This window comes from Achroia grisella, unplaced genomic scaffold, assembly GCF_030625045.1.
Source record: "Achroia grisella isolate CSIRO2021 unplaced genomic scaffold, CSIRO_AGI_Agris_v1 utg402, whole genome shotgun sequence".
NCBI lineage: Eukaryota > Metazoa > Arthropoda > Insecta > Lepidoptera > Pyralidae > Achroia > Achroia grisella.
In genome coordinates this window covers 2,771,122-2,790,630 of record NW_026712841.1, presented here as the reverse complement: position 1 = coordinate 2,790,630, position 19,509 = coordinate 2,771,122, and the positions used below count along the sequence as shown (strand labels likewise).

The window sequence follows — 19,509 nt, the reverse complement described above, 5'->3', positions numbered from 1 at the left end:
AAAGCTAATAACTGTAAATACGAAACAGTAAGTACAATAACCATTGTCACAAATAATTTTGTCAATGAAAAAAGACAGTTTTATATTACTTATTTTACTACTCTTTCGTGGAGAAGGTTATGTGTCTGTTTATCTTTATCAAAATTTACTGAATTAAAAAAAATGTTTATACTTTATGTTTCTTAAAAGATGTCATGACGTAAATACTAGTACCTATAAACAAATAGAATAAAGTTGAATTAATTTATATATTAATAGTAATTAGTATAAACCTGATTAAAATTGCGACTTAAACCTATATATTTATGTCTTTTCAACTTAAGGGTATTATTACTAATGAATGAATTAGCAGGGCTCGTATATACAATACAAGAAGTCCTATATTCTATAAATAAATATAATTCAATAGAAAAGCTAGGAATGTGAAAAAATGAACTACATATTATAGAAAATAATGATCAAAATGATTCTGTAATATAACAATTCTTTCATAATTGATTGTTTTATCTGATGATTTTTTTGTCCAGTTTTTTTTTATTTATAGTCTGTGTTTTACCTCTGAAGCAAATTTTTCATTATCTGTGTCGCCATCCTTCTTGTGATTATGGAATAGTGATGTGCATTATAGTACATTAAAAATAATTATCGATTTTTATAGGTTACCCTGAAATAATGTATGTATTAATAAAGTGTATGTATTGATAAATATAGGATTGTAGTATCAAAGTACATTTCTTTAAATTGTCTTAATGTAGTGCACTAAAACAAATATTAAATGCCTCTTATAAAACATACGCTTATTTCAAATATTGAGCTGTGTAAAAGATAAATAACAGTTTATTTGTAATTTAAACTACAAAACAACTTTTTTTTCTTTCTGCTAAATATTTTAATTTAGCGTATGTTTTATAAAATATAAGATGGTCATTTATTTTATATAACAGGTTGTCAGTATTTAAGCAACCGACACACAGCTTATAAAAGAAGTGGCTTGTAAGTATAGTAAATACAGTAAAATATAGTATGTTGTGGTATAGTAAGTACCCACGCAGACGACTTATACTAATCTACCTATGATGACACAAATATCAAACATATATTCATGTTTCTATATTTTAAAAACATTAATTAATTAAATTAAAGACAATAGTTTGCCGTTAATAAATTGTGATTAAACCAAAAATTTAAAATTATCTTGCATAATAAAATTTACAGTCCCTAAAAACATGTAATAATACAATATTGAAAGTCATGTACATATGTGATCTATTTCTAACTTAATATTATCTTCTTATATACAAATGTGACAAATATGTAATGCCAATTTAACTAGGGTTCTGTTCTAGTTCTTGTTCTTAGATCCCTGGCTTTGTATTAATCTGTAACATTGCCTACTTTGACAGATAAAGTGAATATCAGAATAGGCAGAGACCGAATGAATCATAGACAAGGTAAAAATCAATGAATGAGTGAAGTGAAGCTAGGAGCAAAAAGTCAAAACTACTTACGAATGAAAGAAAAGTGATTTCGGTGAGAAAAATTAAAGTCTTTTCATGTGATTTTTGTGAATTTGTGTTTGTGCAAAATTCATTGTAGACTGTGTTTGTTTAGTATTTTTGGAGAAAAGTTCCCAAAAAAACGTACCGCTTGGTAGTAATATGAGTAATGTTACCAACCAAAATGGAACAGGTCTAGAGCAGCAGGTCTGTACCTCATGTATCTACTAATCTTTTTATTGATTTTTAACACATTGAATGGAAATGTATGTGGAAAAGTATTGGGTTATTAATTTTATAGCTGTGTGAAAATTGTTCTAATTCATGAAAAGATCAGATTGCAATGTATACGAATCGTAGATAATCTTGATACTTTACGTGTCTTTATTTCGCCAACATGGCGACTGGATTCTCCATCTTTTGTTACCTGATTAGAGTTGAAGATTCCAAGTCCTCATCTGAGTCTCGCATAGGAATAACCCGGTAGTTTTCCGAAACCTAATAAAGGTTAGGTCATTGTCACGTATAATTGCGTGTCATGGCGGGAGGAAATTCACAAATTGCAATAAATGTGTTTCGGTAATCAAATAATAATTTTATTGAAATAAAACACACTAACCTTATCTAACATCTTGATTTAAATCTATTATACCATTTAAATCACACTGACTGTATAATTATTAATAGACATATTTGGTCATGCTTCCATGGTCATGCCATTATGTATACCACTACTAGTACATTTAATGAAGTTTGTTTTTGTTTCAATGTAAACACTTACATGATTATTTTATTTTAATAATCTAAGTATTTAATAATTTTAACACTTATAATCATAATTTTTTATGTCTGATTGACCAGATACATTTCTAATCACATTACAACCTTTACTGGTTCGTTGAATTGTTTGATTCTCTAAATATCTAATTTTAGTGAGAAGTTTTCTTGTTGCACCTGTCCCAAAAATGTTTAAGTATTTGCCTAGTTGTTCAATTTGATTGTATGCTTGTGTAATTATTACTATGTAAAAAAAATTGTTTAGTTACAGTCATAATATATCTAAGTATTTATAAAGTTTTATCATTTAATTTTGTGGTGTGATAGGATTTAACATATCTTCCAGCGTAACATTATTTCTATCTGTCTACTAAATTTTATTTAATCTTAGCAGTTGAGTGTTCATTATGCTAATCTAACAATGTCTACAATATAAATATATAATAACTAATTTCCTATATTTCAATATGATCACATAAAATGTGAACTTTAATGGAAGTAAAGGTTTTAGTATTTTCTAAGTATTTAGTATGATAAGACAAGTTTTTTTTAAGACCACTATTGAAGTAAACACATACATAATAGAAAAATAAGCTTTTTCTTTATGTTCTAATGTTTTTGTTGTTAAATTCTATTTATTGTAAAAGTTCTGAAATGAGGACTAATTGTATGATAGAGTAATGAATCATATACCAAAATATTTATCATTTATAATTTTAGCATGAAATAGTAATCAATAAAGAATACAAATATACTTTCTTTAGTAAACATTATTTTATAATTAAAGTACCTAGCTTTCATTATAATCCATAGAATTTCCAGTTATGTAATAATTTTATGGTCCATTCTCTATATCTTTAGTTTGGAGAAATTATCTGTGTTGCCACTAGATTGTGATTGCTATCAATCTTCTCCAGTCTAAGGTGTGACTGAACATGGCAAACTTAGGCCTGATTTCAACAAAAATCAGCAGATTTTGCCAAGCTAATGATAAACTGCCACTACACATCCTATGAGGTTGTAGCCCATTCATGCTTAAGTCAAATATCTTCTTTGCAAAGTATACACTCTATCCTGACTAGATAAAAACCATTACTCCTAAAAATGTCTTTCATTCTTGTCCTTTATGGGTCTAGGTAGTGGACTTTGGAAAACGGTGAGCAACATAGAACATCTGAGAATAACCCAAAACCTGCAATAAAAAAAAGTGTGACGCATCTAACTTATTATGAAATATCTTAATCATCCATTGTTGCAGCTTGCTGGTCTGGACTTGCAGCCTCAGGCTTCTAGGAGTGCTGGCCGCTACATCCCCCCGCATCTGCGTAGGCAGTTGCAGGCCAACAACTCTCAAGGTAAAAATTCTTCATATACTTGTACTCAAATACTAATTCTTCATATACTTGTACTACATATAATTGTACTCAAATGCAAAGAGTCGACAATATAAAATACCTTGATGTCATGGTAGATGAGCGACTGAAATGGGACGCACATATAATGTTAATTACTAAACGAATTAGAAAACTAATATACATATTTAAAAGTCTTAGAGATGGTGCACATGAAACTCTCATAATCCAGGTTTATAAAGCACTCTGTGAGTCTATAATTAACTACTGTATTTGTTCATGGGGTGGTGCAAGTAAATCCTATCTCATTATAGTAGAATGTGCACGAGTAGTATTGAAAGTTATGCTGCGTCAATCATTCCAATTTTCTACCTACAAACTGTATCAGGATGCCAAGGTTCTAAGCGTTAGAAAGTTGTATATCGTTAATTGTATAATGAAGTATCACAGAGAAACTATACCAAACTTAACTATAGTAGAAAACAAACGAATTGATTGTTGCCCAGTACCATTTACCAAAACAAGCTTTGCCCAGAGACACTATAACTTCCATGCACCTTACTTATATAATAAAGTAAACAAATTATACAGCATAAAAAAGATGAAAAAAACTGCGCTAAAAACATACTAAAAACCTGGTTAGAAAGTTTTGACTATGACCAAACAGAAAATGTATTAAAAATTTAACTCAGGTAATTACATACATATATAGTTAAAGAATGACTATATAAACTATATAAATAACACACACACACACACATACATATACACACATACATACACACACACACACACACACACACACACACTTACCCACATGCCCATACTCCTAATCAAACACATGGACACTATAATTTAATTTTTATTTTTTTCTTTTCCTCATTTTTCTTGTATACTTATTACTTTGATTTTTTTTTCTCTCTACACTATGTTAAATTAAGTACATTCTAGTATGTCAAAAAGAATAGCGTCCCTTTTATACATATTTTTTGTATTCAAAAGTATTAAAGTTTTTTTTTCTCATTTCTTTATGTATACAACTGCAGATGTACCAAAAATGTTTACAGAATGTTGGAGGGAACTGGCTTTCGTGGCACAGGTTCACCTAAATCGAAAGCCAGGGCTAACTATATTTAATTGTACCATGCATTTATGAATAAAGTTTATTATTATTATTATTATTATTATTATACAATTCACATAATTCATTTTGCCAATTTATACACCTAGTTCTCGAAGAATTATGTAAGATTGAAATTAATGGTCAAAAATATGATTCAATATAATTTATTAAATCTAAAAATTAAACTATTTAATTTATTTAATACTGTTATTTACTGCACTTATTATACTTTAATTATTTTTTATATGCTCATCCATTATGTATCTATATAACTTTTATTCATTCACTTGTACCTATTGTACATAGATTACAAAAAAATATTTAGATTGTGTAATGTTACCCATTGTTATTTTATCACAAAAAATCCTTTGTTCTAAAGTAGGTTAGAATGATTATAGAAATGTTACAATTACCTACTGTTTATCAATATTACCTTTTTATTTTTATGTATTTTTTATGCATAATAACTTATTTGTTTTTGCTTAAAATGTGAATTTTATATTTGATATATCCTTGATTCTTAGACACCTTGTTGTCCAATATCATAACTTATATTATGTAAGCACATATCTTCTCTCTGAATTATTACAATGTAATACTTTTTTTTATTTAACCCAATACAATTCACACATACTATTTAGTCTCAAGCTAAGCAGAGCTTGTGTCATGGGTACTAGATTACTGATATAAGTACATACTTTATCTACATAGAAAACATCCAGGCTAATATGAGCAATTATACTTATGAATACAATTTTTTACACTGTATGAGGAATCAAACCGGCGAGCTTAGGTAAAAAAGCGATGAGCAAAACAGCTAGATTACCGAGTGTATCTAATAAATGTAATAACAGTTTATAAACATTATTTTTTAATGTGATTTCCAGGAGAGGAGTCTAAGCGTCCAAGCTTAGACGCTCGTCCTAACGATACACGGGACAACCGTTCATCATTGGGAAACAACTCTAGAGGATACGACCGTGGTGGTCGGCGCGACGACCGCGACCGTGACCGCGAGCGTGACTACGATCGCGGCTACGACTCGCGATATCCGCGCAGGGACCGCGGTATGTAACACTACCATCCTTGTTTGTTTTTAAAGAATCACTTTTTGACTATTCACACAGCGTAATCTAGTCCCAAGTTAAGCAGAGCTTGTGATATGAGTACTAGACATCTGATATATATACATGATGTACATAGAAAACACCTAGACCGATACAAACAAATTATATTCATGAATACAAATGTTTGTACCGTGCGAGGTAACGAACCCGCGACCATCGGATTCAAGTGGTGTGCTAAACCATTAGACCACCGTCAATGATAATGGAATGGTCCACTCAATGGTGTGCCTGCGCGAACGGTTTACGCTGGCGGGGCACCATTGGGGCATGATGATATGAGCATGAGGTCAGGTCGGTTAGCCTATCGTGGTAAATTCACCATGAATTTATGACGATGGTTTCCAGGAGGAACCACATGGAAGTCAACCGACATGGTACATTCAATAGTTATGCTACCAATTTTTTTTTAAATATACAGTGGTGGACGCATAATTAGAAACAATACCAACGGTACCTGACATTATATAAGATACTTCACCGCAATCATTTTTATTTTGAAATTATTAAATTAATTTATTAAATTAAATTATTATTAATAAATAGGACAACAATATGTTCAAGAATTTATAATTTATTATAAAAACTATAAAAATTCCATTACATAAGTGTAGTTTCAATATTACATTACCGGCAACGATTTAAATCAGTTCTAAGGTATGAGCAATAATGGTCAACTAATTAGAAACAACAACAAAAAAGTATAAAAATCTATATTTTTTTAAGTATTAGTAATTTGTATTGTTATTTACGAAATAGCTACTACCTACAGCCTACCAATAGTTATAATTAATATTTAGTGGTATATCCCTTATTTTTAATAACAGCACTGCAAGGACATGGCATAGATTCAATGTATTTCATACATTTTTCTAGGGGAATGGAATTCCATGCTTCAACAAATGATTCATATAGTTCGTTTTGACTGATGTTGTTTGTTACTGATGTTTGTTTAAGACTGTATTTTTAACAATATACCAGAGATTTTCTAAGCGTTTAAATTCTGACTATTTTCTGGCCAGTCTAAAACGGATGTACGCGGTTCGGTAAGAAAATATTTGGCGCTATTGACCGTGTTTTAGGGTCATTGTCATGCTGAAAGATCTAGTTTACAGGCAAATGATCGTCCGAGTAGAGAATCATTGTGTGCTCTAACATATTTTTGTACTGACATTTATTCATTGTACCTTCAATCTTCCAAATGGGATCAACTCCACATCCAGTAAAACATACCCAAACTATAATGTTAGCGCCGCCGTGCTTGACTATACTCCTTGTGTATTTATAATTAAAAGTATTCTTTAAAGAACGTCTAACATAGCGCTTTCATCGGAATTTACCATATTTATTTTCGTTTTATTTAAAAATAACACTTTTTTTCATTCCTAGTTACTATATTCTTTAGCAAATAATAATTGCTTCTCTCGGTGTTGCTTAGTAAGAAGCGGTACCTTTCGAGAGGTTCATCCAAACAATTTAGCTTCCACTAATCTTTGGCGTATCAGTCTTGATGAGATGTTTCTCGGGTCATCAGACAAAAAAAACTTCATTTTTAATCTGGTTGGAGCCTTTAAATGAGTCTTTTTTAGCAACACGAACAATTAACTTATCCTCTCTCGGAGAGAATCTTCTTGGCCGAGCCTTTCTAAGACCATTTTCAACTGTTTCATCATTTCCATGTGTTTTCTAATGATCAATTGCATTAAAAACTTTCTTAATAGAACAATGTAAATGCTCATCTATTCTCTATTACAATTATTTGCCTAGTTGACGTGTCACAATTTTTATTTGTGTCCATTTTGAACAAAATAGAATTCAGATTAAATTTTGAATTACCGCCAAAATAATAGAAAAAGGCAAGAAAGAAATATTATTCTTCAATTTAAAAAAAAGAACGAGTTATGGATGCTTTTTTAAAATGTTTCTAATTAGGCGTCCAAGTGGCAAGTAACAGTAAATAAACTCCTACATGTTTAAGACTCATTTTATAATTGAAAGTAAAATATGTTTTATATTTTATCCATTTAATGAGTTTTTAATTTGAGTGGCTATATTATTAATTATTGAATATGTATATTTTATTATGATAATTTGTACGTGTAAGTTATACTGTCTTTATTCATAAGAAGTGTTTCTAATTATATGACAACCACTGTATATATATTTCTTTTTATAACACAGGTGACAAACGAGCATGCGGCTCACCTGATGGTAAGTGATTTCCGCCGCCCTTTGGTAAGTGAGTACCCGCAACACCAGGGGTATTGCAAGTACGTTGTCGGCCTTTTAAAAAGGAATAAGCTCTTTTCTTGAAGGTTTCAATATCGTATCGGTTCGGAAATACCATTCCTGGAAGGTGATTACACAATGTGGTTGTGTATAGCAAAAAGTTTCTAGAAAACCGCACTGTGGAGGACCGTCATTCATCCAGATGATCAGGATGGTGTTTTAGTTTCTGGCGGGTGGTACGGTGGTGAAACTGAGCAGCTAGTATTAATCCGAACAATTCCTCAGAATACTACTTATGGATGTCTAGAGAAAAGAGAATTACGTACCAGCTTTTGGGTAAATTTTACCTCAGGCATAACAGTCTCATACCGCGAGATGACCGGCGGTGATTGCTTCCTATCGTCAAGTGTCGAGTTGGATGCAAAAACAACCAAGGAGATCGGTCTTGAACTCGTTGGCCCAACATGTTAAGGAGAATCTTTAGCATGTTGGGTCAATGAGTTATGTTAACCTTTCTGCGCAGTGGTGGAAAAGATGGCTGACAGTAATTTCCCTGAGCAGCTTTGGCAAGACACCAAAAATCCGGGATCCAGATGAAAGACTGTTCAGTCTTACCAAATTTGCTGATGTATTCCGACTTTGTTGTGACTATAACTCATTTGAAGGACCTGGAAGCGGGGTTATACTTCCTTTGAAGGGCACCGGTTTCTGGATCACTCAACTTCACAGCTGCAATCCAGGCACGGAAGCATTCCTGCTTACGGCGAGATGCCGATCTAGAGGATCCGCCGTACCGGGACTGAGATTACCACCGATAGGTACCTGGGAATTCGGAATAAACATCTCCATTCCCTGAAGTACTACATCGGTGACAGATTCAGCTATTACATCAGGATCGTTCAGTGCGAAGCAAACTCGCTCCCATGGGTAAGATGCAAAAAAAAACTTCGCATCTCATCCCAATCTGCCGACTTAACAGTAGTTCGCGGCAAAAAAGGACGCATGCGTCCTTATTTATAATAGCTCCTTAAGGTTGTATCAGACTCCTCTCGATACAAAACATGTTCCTGTGCAAGACATGGGAATTATAATGAATTTTCAGAATAACGAAAAAGTGAAATTTTATATTTACTGTAACAGTAGAGTAAACCGAATATAACGTAAATATTTACGTTGAAAATATTGCTATCGCGCTTGGATAACGGGAGACGCATAGTCTCTGAATAAAGATATAACGAATTCTGAAGAATATCTACATGGTCATTTTATTGCGCGTACATTCCTAATTTTATGCGCATTGTGCACTGTTTTGCGGCATCACAAAGGTCTTAAACAAAAACTTAGTGAAGGAGTTTGTATATGCAAAAGGCGATAAGCGCACGCTATTACTAGCGCTCTCTTTCTTTTCCACGGCTACGTTATTTTATGTTACTGGAATTGTAAATCTCTGATGAATCTGACACCATTTTCATGGTAAGTGGCAAATATCCGTGTAACGTCTGTAATACGAGGGGTATTACAGACGTCACACGAATATTTGCCACTTGAGTAACCATTTCGAAATACTATGTGCCATACCTTCTAACACTTGAACCTGAACACAATTTATGGTATAATACAAACTACATGAACTTATTAGTACATATTCTAATTATTGGTCATATTTTAATTAATATTGTGCAATGCAAATAACGTCATTGTAAAATTACATTGATTAATTGGATCTACAAACTGATTCAGAATTTTTATGTGTCATGAGTACAATTGTATCACCTGTTGTATGACTAAGTTATTGAAATGAAGTAGAATATGATGATAACCAATAGATAATGTAAAGCAAAGTAGGTGTTTTCGTGTTTGATTTACCGTCTACTTCTCAACCACGGAATAGATTTTGAGACGGTTTATACTATAATTCCGAAATTTGTTACGAAAGATTCATATGTATAATATTTAAATGTCGGCCTTGGTTAGACCACCAAGTTAAAGCGGTATAGCATTCCGCTTTACTCCGATGATCAAGAGTTCGATTCCATGCACGTTACAGACATATGTACTTTTGAGTATAATTGTTTGTATTGGTCTGGGTGTTCTAGATATATATATATATACTATGTATGTATTTACATAAAAATGTAACTAAGAAGTTCTATCGATTATCTAGTACCAATAACAGACTCTGCTTTGCTTGGTACTAGATGCCGCTGTGAATTGTCCAGTTATACTATATTATTCTTATAATTATCTTTCTGAGCTCAGTCATATTCATTTTGCCCCTGCGAAGCCATACTAAATCTAATTTTACTTTTTCCTAGAGTTACATGGCTTGAAATGATATAAATAAATTATATGAACTGAAATTCTGTCATTGAACAAATTTAATATCTGTTCAAAAAGTAGCAGAGGTATCCTATAAATAAATATTATAATTTTTATTGAACTGTTAGACAAAATAAGAAACGATATTGCCTTATTTTTATGTTTATTGAACAGAAAATTAACACACATGACCTTTTAGTTTGGCACACCAATTTGGTGGTGTAGCACACTCGATTGTCGCTTGTTCGATTCTATTCGATTCATGATTATGATTCTATGTATGATTTTTAAGTGATGATGCGGCATCAGTATGTGTGCACCCGCCTGCGTTGACTCATTGCTAGCAATGAGGTCATTAGTCCATATTACTGAGAATTACTCTCTCTATATATGTATGTATGTTGTACTAGCTGTTACCCGCGTCTAGGTCTGCATGGAATTAAACTATTTTTTAAAATACATAATTTTTCTAATATATAACTTATTCCTTAGAACATTTTTATTGAGGAGTTTGAGCTATTGTCAGATATTTTAGACCTGTGGCACGGCAATCTACATACATCTATTTAAAAAATTTATCAGATATTCGCAGATAGCTAAAATAAATTTATTTTAGCTATCTGCGACTAAAAGACCCATCAAAATCGTTCCACCCGTTTCGAAGATTAGCGAGAACCTACAAACACACAGACAGACAAAATTGATAAAATTATATTTAATGTAAGTACTGTACAATATATACTTTCATATGTATTTAGTGAAACACTGTTAATTTAAAATTACTAACAGACACTTCAATATTATTTATTTAGAGGTATTTACAAAAAAATATATGTTTTAGTATTTTAATCACTATTCTTGTACCGATCTAAAAATCTGTATACTTATCATTCAAAACAGAGCGCCGTATTAGCCTTGTTTCGTTTATTGAAATATGACGTCATAGCTCGGAAATGTCACGTGACATCACGTGTTTTAGGGCGAATTTCAAACCAAGATAAATAAAATTCATGTTTTCTCTATCAAATAAAGTTTTTTTTTAATTAGATATTTGTAGGGGGTTTTAAATAAGTCTACAAAAATTATAAAATAAATTTCAGGAAATTGTCAAGTAGCATAAAAAATTTGCTATTCTGAAATGTCATCTCAGGTCGTGATTCGTCGTACCAAAATGGAGACTCGGAACGCTGGGCCGAGCCCGGCTGGACAGACCGCTCTAAAGGATCGGGCGGCCGCGAGCGGGAGTCGCGCGACGTTCGCCGCGATGAGGAAGCGGAGCCGCCACAGCCGCGCAACGACCGGTGGAAGGAGCTCGAGCCGCGCACAGAAGAGCGCAACTCGCGTTGGGCTTCCGATGATGTTCGCCGCACAAGCTCCCGCAGGGACGAGGTCAGATGCCAAACAAAGATACCGTTACTGTTATATCAGATGGATAGTCAATTATTAACGTTATGGTGAACGCAACATTTGACAAGTACACATTTCGCTGGGTATATCAAATTATTTTTTGGTTAGATATCAGTTTACTTACGCCGGTGGTTATAAATTTAGATTGTTAAAGTTCTTCTTTTGTTTTAAGTTTGTGTCAGCCATATCGTCACGATGCTCTTATGTATGGGGTTGTACCCCATATCTTTTTTATGTAGTCATGCTGAAGCCCGACCTGATGAAAAGTGGTAGCCATACATACATGAGCTGTTCGCGTAGACGATGCTTACGGCATCACATCATGTCATAATTTGACGTCTGTGGTGGAAGAGGATGTCAGAACGACGGCATATTGTAGTCTTAATTTTTTAAGCCATCTGTGGTTGTCGATAAACTACTGGTACCTAATAGAATAAATAAAAATAAAAAGCCTCACATGTTTAAGTTGCATAAAATTCAAAATATCTTTATTCATGTAGTGTGTCTATTACAGACTCTTATGATATGTGAAATCTATCGTCAGTTCGGAATGATTACGAGATGAGAAGAACTTAGAAGAAACTCAGCTCGTATTTTTTTTTTCAAATAAATGTTATACATGTTTCCAATAATACAGATTCATTTCAATTCAAATTTGGGAGAATAGAGTGACTACCAGCATATGCTATTGCAAAAGCAAAAAGTCTAATCAGTGTTCGTAACAAGAACAGACCAGTCTCCACAAGCAGCACCATATCCGCCATACCTGTGAACGGGTATGACGGATATGTACATAAATTAATAGAAATATAGATACATACAGAATTGGCAATGTAATTGTAATATGTTTCTTAGAACGACTGGACGGTCCCGCTACCTCGCGACGAGCGGCAGGAGTTGGAGTTGTTTGGCACTGGCAACACAGGCATTAATTTCTCCAAATACGAGGATATACCGGTTGAGGCCAGCGGCGACCGAGTACCGGACTACATTACAAGCGTATGTTTATTTTATTTACTATTTATTTATATAACATATTAATTAAATGACATATTGCTATGTATAATTAAACAGAAAACTAGGTGCTGTCACCAGTTATTGTAAAAAAAAGCTAAGAAATATATTTAAACCCATAAATTGACTTCATGACCATGATTAACATAACTGATGTAGTTCATGTAAATATATATGTTAGTGTTGAAGTGAAAGGCAGTTGTGGTTGAATAATATATTATTTATGTAATTGTGGTAATAACTATAGCGGAAACCGTGGTGTTGCCATTATACAAAAAAGTTGCCATATTTATTGTATAAAATATATCTAAAAATTGTAACATAAAAACCTAACCACCTAAAGTAACCTTTAAAATATTTAAATATATATGAATACAAAACTTAAAACTTAATTTTCATAAGTATAAAAAGTCTTACATAAATAATTTATTCTTTATTTTGATTATATGTAATGTTTCAGTTTGAGGATGTTAACCTGACGGAAATAATGCGTTCGAACATAGCCCTCGCACGTTATGACAAGCCGACGCCGGTGCAGAAGTATGCGATCCCGATAGTGCTGGGCAGGCGTGACGTGATGGCCTGCGCGCAGACTGGCTCCGGCAAGACGGCTGCTTTCCTAGTGCCCATACTCAATCAGATGTATGAGGCAGGGCCCGTGAAGCAAACTAGGTGAATAATTCTTTGTATTACATGATTATAACATAAGTTAAGCATAAACTGATGGAATGTCTATCTCTTAGGTTTTGTCATATAATATTCTAAACATATGTCGTAACGTTAAATACCTAGATATCCATATTTTATACATTTGTATTAATTTCAATAACTATAACTGTATCTAATTTGAACATAAAATTTTTATATGTTTATAACTAATTAGTACCCTGATAATTATTTATGAATTGGAACATTTATTTCTTTTTTGAATTCTGCAACCCAACATTTTACAGTTGTTAGAACAGCAAGTAGTGTATGTTCTGGGTACTCAAGCCTCATCACATTCGTAAGATAAGGACCTCACCATACATAAAGCACTATTTTCATCCAGTATCGTCAGCAACATTTGTACTAATATTTTATATTTTGATTTAATATTACATTTATAGATTTTTATAATTATGAAAAAAATCTTAGTTATTATACAGTATGGTGAAGATTAATTTGCTACAAATATAAAACCTGTCTGTTAACATGTGAAGTATTGTGAAAATATATGTACATATATTTATATCCTTTGATGTAATTGACAGGCCCTACCACAGACCTAAACAATACCCCCTGGGTTTGGTGCTAGCTCCGACGCGCGAGCTCGCCACTCAGATTTATGATGAAGCTAGAAAATTCGCCTACCGCTCCCGTGTACGTCCATGTGTTGTGTAAGTATCTGTATATCATAATGTTTTTTTTATCAGTTTTTAGCTCACAATTTTTAATTTCTAGGAGAGTACTCTGTAGCTGTTGGTTGTATTTTAATGACTATTTAAATTCTTATATTTTATAATTCAATAATTAATGGGTCGCAAACGATTTTGTTGTTGAGTGAGGTTTACCTACTTTAGTATATATAGATAGGGTCAAATTTAAATTCGTCAAGGTGTAAATACTAGGTATGTACTCTTATATATTGTATAGTGGTGCAACGGATTACTGCACCACCGAGAACGTCAAAAATAAGGGAATATAAAATTGAGTCGGTCTGTGTGTGTCACAGATACGGTGGATCCCCGATCCACGAGCAGTTCCGCGAGCTGGAGCGCGGCTGCCACCTGCTGGTGGCGACCCCGGGCCGCCTAGTGGACATGCTGGCGCGCGGCCGCGTCGGGCTCGACCACTGCCGCCACCTCGTGCTCGACGAGGCCGACCGCATGCTCGACATGGGCTTCGAGCCCCAGATTCGGAAGATCGTCGAGTGCCACACCATGCCCAAGACGGGCGAACGCCAGACACTCATGTTCTCTGCTACCTTCCCCAAGCAGATCCAAGTGCTGGCCCAAGATTTCTTGTTTAACTACGTGTTTCTTGCCGTTGGTCGTGTTGGCTCCACTTCAGAGAATATTACGCAGAAGGTAATCTAAGTTATACTGTCAGCTTTTATTAAAAATATAATAGAAGTCATTTATATTAATATTTTTTTCTTGGCCTTTATTTGGATTAATATATGTACAAAATATTGTGGAAGAATAGCAACAGTAGATAAATATGTTTTAGAGTGTATTGTTAAATATTTATCCTATTGTAAAAGATAATAATAATTTACATTTATTTTTTATTTATATAGGTGGTATGGGTTGAGGAATCTGATAAGCGCTCATTCCTATTGGATTTGCTGAATGCCTCTAACCTGCTACAGACTGCTCGTCCTGAAGAGGATCAGTTGATCCTTGTTTTCGTAGAAACTAAAAAAGGTGGGTTAATTTATGTAACAAATAAGTAATTGTTAAAAATCAACATGTGTCTGGGTGTTTGGACTGTGGGCGTAAAATGTAGTAAAATGTTTTGTAAACATGTAACAATCTTATTTGAAATTAATTAGAGCTGTCTTGTCAGTAGTTCTTTGCTGAAAGTTCTTCTAACTGACGGCAGATTTGAGATATCATAAGAGTCTGTAATAGACCTTCATGAATAAAGATATTTTGATTGATTTGAGTATAATTTGTAGGCGCGGATCAGTTGGAGGAGTACCTGGACATGCAAGGCTATCCGGTCACATCCATCCACGGCGACCGCACGCAGCGCGAGCGCGAGGAGGCGCTGAGACGATTCCGTACCGGACAGACGCCCATACTGGTCGCCACCGCTGTCGCCGCTAGAGGTAATCATCTTTCCTATCTACATTAACTTTACACTAGCATCTTTTTGTCTCTGTAATAAATTAATAACATTTTTTCCTATATAATTATCATTGTTATACCTTCCATCCTAAGGTTGCCTGGAAGAGATCGCTTTTTAGCAATAAAACTGTCCTTTATTTTATTTTTTGTTTTGTATAAACCACTTTGTGTTTTATCTTTTTATATACATACTTGTGTATGTAACTGTAATTCATGTAAGAGGAACAATAGTTTCATTTATTCATCCAAGCTGACAGCCTGCTGATGGTAAGAGATAATCATCGCAAATTTTGACCAAGTCATTTGTCAAATGACGTAATTTATGAATGGCCACAAAGAAGACTATATCTGGAACTCAATCATAGCATGTCTTTATTATTATTTATGTGTATTTATATATATTTATAATACAGGACTGGATATTCCTCATGTGCGTCATGTAATCAACTTCGACTTGCCCTCCGACGTGGAGGAGTACGTGCACCGTATCGGACGTACCGGCCGTATGGGCAACCTCGGGGTGGCTACTTCATTCTTCAATGACACCAATCGCGGCCTCGCTCGGGATCTGGTCGAGCTATTAGTGGAAGCTAAACAGGATGTTCCTAAGTAAGTACTTTATGAAATATACAAATAAATAATAATATATAATTAAATGAATCCATTTAGTTATATATTGTTACTGTATATTATTAGCATCAGTTGTCCAGTCATTTCATTTTCAATGTGTTACATTATGTTAAACTTATATAGCAACTGAACTCTATATTAAAAGACTAATTGAAAAAATCTACCACTTTAGTTTCTTGTCATTTCTTTTCAACTAAAGTAGCTAGTCAATAGTGATAAAAAAAAATATGTTTTGCACATAATTATTTTTCGTCCTATATGAATAAATGATTTTGCCTTATCTTACTAATAAAATATTAACTATTATGGGTAAATGTGTAGGATTCCAAAAGAAAATAATATTCATTCATTTGTTTTCATCGTACTTCTGACCTGCTCTGTAGACTTTGTAATGACAAAATTAATACGTAAAAGCATTAATGTAATTGATACAATCAAGACCGATGTTTCGATATTCATATATTACATACCAACATTAATCAATTAATCATTTTTTTATCATAAAAAAATTTAATCGTGATCGATCGTCACCCTACGGCTGTAATAATAATAATTAAGTACGAGATGTTAATGAAGACATTGCCCTTATAAAATATGCTTATATGAAGCGTATAAACATTTATTGAGTATTTTTTTTCTTATGTATGATAATGGATGGTGCACTCGCCTTCGCGAACGGTTTACGCTATCGGGGCACCACTGAAGGATGATAAGATGAGCAAGAAGAGCTCAGCTCAATTAGTTCTTCGTTATAAATTCATCGTGAAATTATATATATCACGATGGTTTCCATGTGGAGGTAAACCTGATATTTGACAGTACATTGCTAGCAATGTGATTATTATTTCATATTACTATCAATCCCCGTTCCCATCTTTTTTGAGAATGAAACTATTAGATTTTGTAATAAAATTTTAAGATATCGTTGTACTTTGACAGCTGGCTGACGAGCACAGCGGCAGATGGGCGACTGGGTGGCGGAGGACGGCGAGCCGGAAGTCGCTCGGGCGGCGGACGCTTCGGAGGCGGCGGCAGCGGCTTCGGAGCACGAGACTTCCGCACACAGCCCAGACAGCCGCCGCGCTCCGCCGGACCCTCATCTATGGGATCCGGTATGTATTTTTTGTTAAAACGATTTGGGAACTATTCCTCAGTGCTAAAGAGAACATGTAGCACTGTGTCCTGCGTAGATATATTGTGCTCATTTTTTGTTTGAGTTCGCTGCCTAGGTCAGGTACAAGAATTGAAGGATCGTCTTAGGAGCGATGGTTTTTATGGTTTCTCCTCAGAATAACTCTATTCTGATAAAGATAAAAACCAGTAATGGTAAGTAGGAGGTAAATTCTAAATTTCATTTCATGCATGAGTGGTTTATTTTATTTTTTTGAGAGTTTTAAATTATTGTCAGATGCTAAGACTAGTAGCACAATAAATTTATGCAGGTTGTACTGCATAAATTGAATTATATTCTTAGAGTGATGGTTGTTATCGCTTTAGGATACAGTGTTTCTAAAGGAGATATTTAGTTTATGCATGAGTAGGTTACAACCACATAGGATGTGTATGTTTCCTCTTCTATTTGGCAAAATCTGCAAATCGTTGTGAACTCAGGCTCAGGCACAGATAACTAGATTGTTTTTATTTTATACTCATTTATATATACGATTCCACTGCGAGACCATGTCTGGCCGGATTAACATATATGTGCAGTACGTAGACAAAGATATAACATAGTCTATGTTTTAAAATATACTTTTATCTGATTAAGTCAACTTTAATTTAATTATTTGTATAGGTACTGATATGAATGAGGTAGGAATAGATTACCTATTATTTCAAATTGCGCCCTAGAATGACATTAGACTAGATATAATCGTATCACAAATATGCACATAGATTTTCACAGTATTCAGTGTTATTCGGGACTGTAATCTAACATGCATTATACGTCCAAATTGTCCTTAAATCACTAGTTTCTTGTAAATATGAAAGTAATAAATTGAAAGTTTACACAGATTCTTCATTTATAAGTGAATACTTGTTATAGGATTTGGATATAGCGGCGGCGGCGGTTCATATGGCGGCAACTATGGCGGCTCGTACGGCGGCGGCGGCTCCAGCGGCGGCGGCGGCGGCCCCGACTGGTGGGACTCGTAAGCGCCCACATCGCACCGCCACCGCCCGACCGCTCCCATCCCGCACTAACTACCCACACCCCGATGTAGTGTCGACGCAGCTGACGACTATATATCTAGAAATACAAGCGGAAAACAAGTTTTCGCAACGTCTCAAAATTACAATATTTGAGTTATTTAGTTCTCTACCAATACTTACCATATATGTCGAGATCAAACCTTAGAGGTGATTGTCATGAAGTAGTCTGTCGTTTCGTGAAATGGTCGATTTATTTTCCATGAAATATTAACTACACTGTATTGACATTTTAGCAATATCTTGTCTCATAAAAACGTACAATTTCAATTAATATTTCGAAGTATCTATTATAGTTTAACTATCGGAATTATTTTTTTTTTGTCTCCGGAGCATACAGTACATGGTTACATGCTAATATGTTTTAAATTTTTATCAACAACAATATCTTATATGGCTTGGCCAAATCAATGAAACAACTAAAAAGTATAACTTTTTAATAATAAAGTCAAACACTTTCACTGTCCCTAACTAAATGCCTTTTTATTTGTTAGTGAATAATGCAATTATTGAGAAAGAAAATGCAGGAATTTTGCAATAAATGAATATTACTTTCCTAACAACTAGGATATTGTATTTTTATTATCTACACGTATCTTATTATTTATAAACATTTATATAGACTTATGACATAGTCAGTAATTTCTATTATATAAAGAAATTACTAAACATTGAACATAAAATAAAAGATCAGTAATGATCTACTATATGGGTAAATACACCCATTTCACAAAATGCTTGACTACTCTATGAAATTGTCAATTCTACGATTTTATCACAACATATTATTTTCTCGGTTCTAATTTAAAAGACTTAGCTCACTACAACCTATCTATCATATTACATGCATAAAATTTCTGTATCAGTTAACTAAGTGTTAAGTTCGTGAATATATTTTTTTAGTTAATATATATTAACTATATATATATATAGCCATGTGAATTTGTAGGGAGATATAAAAGGAATGCCTCTCCATGTAATCTATCATCGTAG

The 19,509-nt window shown here is 33.6% G+C and overlaps 1 protein-coding gene across 2 annotated transcripts; it reads left to right on the top strand.

Annotated features, from left to right (window-relative positions):
• The first annotated feature begins 1,478 nt into the window (after window positions 1-1,478).
• LOC131844309 (putative ATP-dependent RNA helicase Pl10) lies at window positions 1,479-18,997 on the top strand. Of its 2 annotated transcripts, XM_059193161.1 has the most exons (14): window positions 1,479-1,703; window positions 3,532-3,628; window positions 5,636-5,815; window positions 8,054-8,083; window positions 11,571-11,809; window positions 12,683-12,826; window positions 13,302-13,513; window positions 14,095-14,220; window positions 14,556-14,910; window positions 15,123-15,249; window positions 15,504-15,656; window positions 16,089-16,284; window positions 17,245-17,417; window positions 18,353-18,997. In XM_059193161.1, the coding sequence occupies exons 1-14, from the start codon at window positions 1,659-1,661 to the stop codon at window positions 18,460-18,462; spliced, it is 2,187 nt and encodes a 728-aa protein (XP_059049144.1). In that variant the 5' UTR covers window positions 1,479-1,658; the 3' UTR covers window positions 18,463-18,997. The 2 variants fall into 2 exon arrangements, with proteins under 2 accessions (XP_059049144.1, XP_059049145.1); XM_059193162.1 differs by lacking the exon at window positions 8,054-8,083.
• Window positions 18,998-19,509: the final 512 nt, after the last annotated feature.

Coding starts and splice junctions, on each gene's coding strand:
- LOC131844309 (XM_059193161.1), top strand. CDS start 1,659: ATGAGTAATGTTACCAACCAAAATGGAACAGGTCTAGAGCAGCAG. Junction 1,704..3,531: donor GAACAGGTCTAGAGCAGCAG/GTCTGTACCTCA, acceptor CCATTGTTGCAG/CTTGCTGGTCTGGACTTGCA. Junction 14,911..15,122: donor CAGAGAATATTACGCAGAAG/GTAATCTAAGTT, acceptor TTATTTATATAG/GTGGTATGGGTTGAGGAATC.